Source organism: Telmatherina bonti (genome assembly GCF_933228915.1).
Source record: "Telmatherina bonti genome assembly, chromosome: 22".
Taxonomy (NCBI): domain Eukaryota; kingdom Metazoa; phylum Chordata; class Actinopteri; order Atheriniformes; family Telmatherinidae; genus Telmatherina; species Telmatherina bonti.
Window position 1 is genome coordinate 21,096,820 of NC_136631.1, and position 8,318 is coordinate 21,105,137.

The 8,318-nt window shown below is 38.3% G+C and overlaps 1 protein-coding gene across 1 annotated transcript; it reads left to right on the forward strand.

Moving 5' to 3' along the window:
- The first annotated feature begins 341 nt into the window (after nucleotides 1-341).
- On the forward strand, nucleotides 342-2,285 carry id3 (inhibitor of DNA binding 3). Its single transcript, XM_079262456.1, has 3 exons — nucleotides 342-748; nucleotides 1,051-1,124; nucleotides 1,567-2,285. Exons 1-2 carry the CDS (start codon nucleotides 449-451, stop codon nucleotides 1,102-1,104), a joined length of 354 nt encoding a protein of 117 aa, XP_079118582.1. The 5' UTR covers nucleotides 342-448; the 3' UTR covers nucleotides 1,105-1,124; nucleotides 1,567-2,285.
- The last annotated feature ends 6,033 nt before the right edge of the window (nucleotides 2,286-8,318 follow it).

Below are 8,318 nucleotides of genomic sequence, written 5' to 3' on the forward strand. Positions count from 1 at the left end.
CTTGATGTTACTCCCAGTTTCAAGAGGTTTAACTAAGAAGGGAGTTTATTTTACCTTTGTGCTCGTGGAAACTTTTAAAATACCATACTTTTGAACGTTTGTGTATCTAAAATAAATAACACTACCTGGAAAAAATACTTATTGATTGACAATCTCCTTCAGGCCATCCCATCCTAATTTCCTCATTCTTTCCAGCCTCTCTACAAGGTGATATAAGCCAATAGCATCGGGCTTTATTTTACGTTGACCAATCAGAATACGATGCGAAGACGGGGGCGTGCCCAGGCGCTCGGTGTATAAAAACCTATGTGTACTTCGCTGTCACAACACCGTCGCTGTTGAGGACACTGAATAGGAAACCGAAACACGAAGGGAACCGCCGAAATCTTAATCCAAACAACAAACCACGAAATTTCTCATCGTCTCTCTTTCGCCAGACCGTTTCAGCATGAAAGCCATCAGTCCCGTCCGCTCTGTGAGGAGCTGCTACAAGGCCGTTTGCTGCATTTCGGAGCAGAGTCTCACCATTAACCGGAATAAACACTCGTGTTTGGACGAGCCGGTGACTGCCCTGTGCGACATGAACGACTGCTACTCCAAGCTGAAAGAGCTGGTTCCGAGCATCCCGCAGAACAAGTCGGTCAGCCAGGTGGAGATCCTCCAACATGTTATCGACTACATCTTCGACCTGCAGATCGCGCTCGAGACAGAGGACACTGCCACGCCGGAGATGGTTTTATCTATAAAGGTGAGTAAAGATGACGGCTGCAGGCTGGACTGATGCTTCCCCTTCGACATAAACGCGGACATTTAGCTGCTCACGGCCTTTTTTATGGCGTTAAATTTGAAGCAATCTGATATCATATTGTGTGCATTTAGTGAAGTTCTGCAACGCATCGTGCGTCCCTGCGCACAGTCTATTTCAGACTTTTGTGGTACAAAGGCAGATAATGATCTCACATATTATACTTCCTCAATTAATCTATTCATGTAAGTGTCAGATTAATGCTATTTCCAGCTGGTAACACTGGCTTTCTGCTTTTCATTCAGACTGCGGACATAGCTCGCAATTTCTCCAAAGAAGAAGGGCCGTTGTGCCATTAGGATAAGGATGACACAATGTGGTACGTATATATTCTCCTGTCTGTTTTAAGTTTTATCTTGTCTAACACAACCTCTAGACGAATGTTTTAAACCTCACTCAACACATCTTTCTTTTTTGTTTTGTGCTCATGGCCACACGCGTCCTTCAGTCATTCGTTTATCATTTGCTGCATGTGTGGTTTTAACTTTCCAATGTAAATAAATAGATAAAGATAAACCTTGGTGTAAGCCTTGATATGTTAAAAAAAAAAAAAAAAAAGAAGTCCCCCCTCCCTTTTGCTCCATATTCACCATGCTTCCAATTAGATAGGCCAGTGATTGTGAAGCGGATTCATTGCTATCTGCCTGGGGTTAATGAAAGTTCCATGCTAGGCGCCAGTCTGTCTGCTCCCCTCAGCAGGGAGGGAGGGAGGGTGAGAGGGAGAGATCTGACTTCACTTTTCTTCTTTTCTCTCCATGCAGGTGCAGGGAAACACATGTCTCCACTTCACTCCGGGCAAGAGGACAAGAGGGGCAGAAAGGGTGGGATAGGTATTTGAGAGAGAAGGAGAAGACAGAGAAGGGTTTAAAGAAAGAGAAAACGTGGACTGTTTCCTAGATGAGTTGGGATCAACAGTAGTGCATGAGCAGGAAAAACAGAGACTCATTCTTTGCCTCCTGGACAGACAAATCAGCACACCAAAGCAGAAGCCAGGACTTGGAAACTGAAAACGACCAGCTGTGTATGTCTTCCTCATAAAACCCGGGATTTCTTATAGGTAGAAGTAGAAATATTGGTACATTGTCCTTTTGTTTTCTTTTTATTTTCGTACTGCATTCCAAACAGACTTTTTGTGGGCTTATCTCCACGCCCATCCTGAACCTATCTACAAGTCTTGTATCACCTCACATTATTATCACCCCTAAAAGAATGTTTTCTAGTGATCTAAAGACTTAAAACTCTGGCATGTGTACATATCTGTTATTGGTATGTGAGGTATGAGGGGTTTTTTTTTGGAAGTCTATATATATAATTTTTTTATGGGAGTTTTTGTTGTTATAATCCAAACTCTATACTAGAGTTAATTACAAATGTTTGTGGGGATAGTGTTATTTCTACAGACAATGTGCCATGAGTTTCATAAACTCTTTATTATAAAGTTTTGGTTTGTATGTATGTTGTGAAATTAAATAAAATGAAAGAAAAAAACCGATGTGAAGCAATGTGACTGGTTGAGTATTTAGTATTACTGAATGAATAACATAAAGCTGGTGGTGTTCTTCAGTGATGCTGACGTTACTTTCTGGCTTTGGATGACAATGAAGTGCTGATACAACAGGATGTATTCAGATGAATCTGGAGGTTAAGTGTTTGGAAATCAGACAAAGGGAGTTTCCTGTGAGTGTTTCTATTTTTCCAATGCAAGAGTAACAACCGGTTTAAGCAGCTTGAACTTTCTACACAGTGAAGATGATAAATCAATTAACCTTGGTCGTTCACAAGTTATGTCAGGAGTTAACAATAATGACAGCACCTTCAAACTTTTTGGCCTTGACTTCTAAAGCTGAACAACATTACCTTTTAGGCAGCATCTTAAGAAAATTTGGTCTGTAGAGTAAATTTGAGGTGTTAATTAGTAAATCATTTATGTTCCCAATGGGTATGATGAGAAATATCTCTGTAGTTTGAAGAGCTGAATCGTCTGATCTACCTTTTGGATTAGTCTGGACACTCAGGACTTGCATCTGTCAGTGTCTCATTTTGGCCACTTCATACCGGCGTTTTGTGGTTTTATTGCTCATCTTTTTATTTAGGCTCTCAATCATCTAAAAGACCTCAAACTTAAAATTCATCCTCCAGTTTCCTGAAGACTTCAACATGATGACCTAGTTCTAACCCTCAGCCAGCTACAAATATCAAAATTACAGCACCACCTAGTGGTATGAAAAGGTTACTGACTAAAGCCACTGGGAAAACTTCCAAGCATGCATCAGGGGACCGACTCCGGGCCTCCAGGACTGGGATCCTGTAGCTTTTAGATGCCCACATGAAGCATACTTTAAGTTATAATGGGCTATTAAGAGGTTTGTGCAGAACTTGCCATGTGCTTTTCGAGAACCTTTTCAGATAATTCATTGCATTGCAGCAGGGAAACATCTAAAATCTCCAGGACAAACAGGTCTTGACAAACAAAAACAAGATTATGAAATTTTAGAAATTTTAATATTGTTGTCTACTGTTTTTTCTTTTCCATGTTCTATTTTACTGGCATTGTTGAGACTGTTAAAGGATTGTTGAATATGATGCAAATGTAAAGGAGGTTTTGAGGTCAGGTTTCTGGCATTATACACACTCACTGCTTACTTTATTAATCACAGCTTCCTGGCACAAGGCATTGGAAACAATGCTGAGCTTATTCTCCATACTAACATGATAGTGTCAAAGAATCTCCCATTCCAACACATCACAAAGGTGCTCTATGGGACTAAGATCTGCTGAGTTTGGAGGCCAGTGAACTCCTTGTGATGATCAAGAAAGCAGTTTTGCATCATCTTGCTGGAAGTAGCTATTAGAAGATGGTATCCTGTGGTTCATAGGGACGGACATGGTCAGCAGCAATAGTCCATACATATTTATTCAGTGCTAAATATCTTTAAAAAGTACTAACTTTAACTCTAACTTTATTTAACTGTCCCAGAGGAAAATATGTATTGGACATTAAGGTGTCAAGTGTTAATCATCATAAAAAAAAGTAGAGAAATGACTAAAAGTTAACATGCCGGATATACTCATTCAAAGGTTAAAACAGCAGCACAGGGAGGAGACAACCAACACAATGCTATTTGAGCTTACAGCAGTGCTAAGAACAGGTGAAGTAAAACATGACAACAGGATAAAAACAAGTGTTAGCCAAAAACAAAGAGTATTTTAAAAGAAAGTAAAGCTATAAAACAAAAAAACATGAAAACAACTAACATTCTGCATTCAATAAACTTTGAAGGGCAGGAGTTGGAGGAAATTATTCAAGAAGTGCCTGAGAAGATGGGAGGAAGGAAACTTAAAAATTTTTAATTTTGTGTGCAATGGATCCAAGCGGGTGAAACCTGACGATCTTCCTTAGATTTGTTTATGATGTTCAGCAGACCAAACCAGGCAGCCATCCCGTACCTTACGATGCTCTCACACATAGCTGAATAAAAGTCAGTCAGAATTTGTTTGCATATACTGTAGAATTTCAGACTGTGTAGAACGTGGAGTCTCTGGCCCAGTTCAGCACACAGATGATCAATATGCACGTTTTCCCTAAAATGTGGATCAATATGGCAGATGGAAAAGACAATATCCCCCAGCCTGAGCGACTGTAGCTCAGGAGGAAGAGCAGTTGTCCTTCAACTGGAAAGTTGGGGGATTGATTCCAGGCTCCCCCTAACAGGCCGAAGTGTCCTGAACCCCAAGCTGCCCCCTGATGTGCCTATCGGAGTATGAGTGTGTTGGATGAGTGTGTGCGTGGATGGGTGAATGTGACAAATAGTGTAAAGCGGTCTGCATGACAAGAAAAGCACTATATAAGTACAAGTCCATTTACCATTTACATCATTATATCATCACCAGCAGTCTGAAACCATTTATACAAGGCAGAGTGGATCCAAGCTTTTATGTTTACACCAGATTCAGAGAACACAATCTGAACGTGGCAGCTGAACCGAAACTCATAAAATGATTTTTTTTTTTTTTTTCAACCTTCTGGTGTCCAATTCCAGGGAGCCTGGATTAATTCTAATTTCAGTTTTCTTTTTCTAGGTGACTCGGTGGCACCTGGTGTGATTGTCTGTTGCTGCGGCCCATCTGCCTCAAGGTTGGATGTGTTGTGCATTTAGGAATGGATGGTACTGCATACCTTTATTGTAACCAGTGGTTATCTTAGTTACTGGTGCCCTCAGTATTATGTCCAACAAGTACGCCCATTCTGCTCTGACATTACCAGATATTTTTGTCCTGACAAATGTTTACTGGATATTTTCTCTTTTTCTGATCACTCTCTCTAAATCGTAGGATGTGCATGAAAATGCCAGTAAATCATCAGTTTCTAAAATATTCAGACAAGCTTATCTGACCCCAGGAACCACATTTTAAAACCTCTTAAATCCCTTTTGTTCCCCATTCTGATGCTTGCTTTGAACTTCAGCAAGTTGTCTTGTATTTCGGAAAGTCTACATGTCTGGATATGATGAAGTGACCAGTAAGTGTTGGTAATATTGTCCTTTATGGACTGCAGAGTGATGAGGTGGTGGTTAACACCATCAGCATCATCACAGGAACAAAAGTTCCTGGTTCAAACATTTGCTTGGTGATTTCTGTGTAAAGTTTCTATGTTCTCTCCATGTGTGAATCCTCTCCTGTTAGCCGCTGCATATTGTCCCTTATGTCTTATTTCAAACATTTATGAAACTGTGACTGGTCAGAATTTTCATTCATTTATCAAAAGCACAGAAATTAAAATAAAACTTTTTTAAAATCTAAACACTGCTCAAAAAAAAAAAAGATTTCTTAATTTTCAGTGTTCAAATGACCCAAATTAGCGAATGAATGGAGGAGTGTCAGCCTTTTTTCTGGCAACATTGAAGACTGTGGAGCTGTCAATAAGAAACCGAAATAATGATTTAATAAAATTTTAAAAATACAAGATGATCATGAGAGGTCACAGGCAAAAAAAAAATGCAACATGAAAGAATCTGTGAACGCAAAAATTCTGCAGAAAAACATTACATAGTAAGAAAGCTTCAGGCTGCCTATGCTGCATTTACAAGGGCAAATGCAACACCATTTTTCAAAAAAGATGCTAAAAGACAAAAGTCTTTGCTAAAAGCTTCATTGATCCGCCACAGTCTTAGTAGACTGAAATTAAATATACCATAAAAATTATGAGTTTTTATTCTCTTTATTTTCGGACCGCGTCTTTCTGGCGCAGCCCGGAGTTACATGACCTTTTTTGCCCTCGACCCCCTATGATCCTATTGCATCTCTGTTCTTATCTATTGTAAGGCAGCGCTGGTATAATAGCTGCATGGCCTAAGCTTAAGCTCGGTTCTGTATTGCTCTTTTGTCATGAATGTTACATGTCTGTATGTCTGACCTTGGACGAGCTGGCTTGAACTCTGAATTTCCCCTCAGGGATGAATAAAGTATCTTTGATTTGATTTGATTTGATTTGATTTGATTTGATTTGATTTGATTTGATTTGATTTGATTTGATTTGATTTGATTTGATTTGATTTGATTTGATTTGATTTGAAAATGAAAGGCGATTTTTTTTTCAAAGAATACAGTTTTATGTTGATGATGAATTCATGACTCATAAAGAAATATACTTTCTACAGTAAAACAGGGTGGCTGTATTAGTCGCAATCCTTATGATGATCATAAACCTTTCACCCTTTTTTTTTTTTTTTACAAAATTCTCTATGTGACTAAAAGATGGAAGTTTTAAATAGAAGGTAAAGTATTGTCACATGGACAAACACCTGTCACACACTTTTACAACTAACAACTAGAGCTTCAGAATAAAAGGCCAACAGGTGAGCTCTTCTGTTTTGGAGTAATTGATGGGAAAATTGAAAAGCAAGCCAGAGGAGGAGGATGAGGATGAGGAAGGCTAAGAACCACAATCTATGAGCCACTTTGGATGACAATGTGGTGCGTCATGGTCGAACGAGGCTGGTGAAAGGGTGCCATGATCAAATACACTGTAGCATCCCTCATTCAGACTTTCCTAAATAACAATAGGTAAGAATCTATTAAATTAAAATCCATTAAAATCTATTAAAATTGAAGCGCTACATATCAATAATCAATCAGAAACAGAACAGAGGATGCAGCATAGTTTTTGGATACCACTGTATGTGCATCTTTGTGCTGGTTGGGATGTACACTATACTGATTTTGTGGAAAAGATAACAGTTACAGTGTGTTTGTGAATGAAAAAACATTATTCTAACATATTTTACAACACACATATATGTATAGTAACCTAAAAACTGAACATCATTGTTTAATTGGTTCTTTTAAATGTCTATTCACATGGTGGTTCGTGTGTGTCATTTCAAAACAAAGAGAAAAAATAATATTGGTTTGAATATGAAGTTTCATTTTGCAGAAAAATTTAGAGTTTTGCTCATTGTGTGTGTGTGTGCTTCTTATATTTGTGTGAATGGTTTTGAGGATTTGAGGCTTGCTTTCAGAAAATGGAGAAAAACTGTAGCATTAAACCCAATCCATCGTCTACAGGTTTTCAGAATAGTTTACACGCTAACATGAATGTTTCAACACACTTAACAATTTTTTTAAAAAAAAGCAAAACACCTCTCCAGAGTTGCACACAGACTGAGCTTCACACTTAATGCAAAACATTACACACAGTGATTTGCAAAACTCTACATGCATTTTCACACCTTAGACACACAGATAAGGAGTTAGAGGCTATTTCCATTTCATTACAAAGCCCTGGCTTTCCAATGATCACACTAATAAACAAATTTGATAACCACATCTACCAAGCGTGTTTTTGTTTTGTTTTCTTAATTTCATTTTTACAATCAATTTAAAATACAGTGACACACCAAAACATACATTGTGTACAAATTTAACTCTAAGGAAGATATCTTTAGCTTAAAAACAGGAGCCCAGACCTAGCAGTTTACATTGAACATCAAATCCCAAAATTACCACCCCAACCCCCTTAAACCTAGATCCCCAGACTTCCTCAGGTTCCACAGATACAAAGATACAGTTGTTAGCACATCATATATTGGCACAAAAAGAAAAAGTAAAACTATATCATACACACATAGTTTTGCTAAAAAAGGCTTACATCATTCTGTCCTCAACCTGTTTTTATTATTAGGGTTAAGAGAGAATTTAACAACACAAGACATAGTTTACTAGTACATCTTATTTTAGCTATTTTTATAAAAATGTACAAAGTTTCAGACTCTTTTAATGTAATGTCAGTCCCATTCCAAATGTTTGGACCTTTACAGGTTACACTGAAACCAGTACATTTCAGCTGCCTTCCCATTAACAATTGATTTCTCCTTGTTTTGTGATCATGAGTGTGAGAAGAGATTGGGATGAGGTGAGTCTATCATTAGGTCTAGACACTACATTATACATTATTATACAGGCATTATGAAAGACATTACACTCTGCAAGCTTCAGAAGTTTGTATGTGCAAAAC

Excerpts from the sequence above, each read along its gene's own strand:
- id3 (XM_079262456.1), top strand. The coding sequence starts at position 449 with ATGAAAGCCATCAGTCCCGTCCGCTCTGTGAGGAGCTGCTACAAGGCC. Across the intron at positions 749-1,050 it reads AGATGGTTTTATCTATAAAG|ACTGCGGACATAGCTCGCAA; the intron begins GTGAGTAAAGAT and ends CTTTTCATTCAG.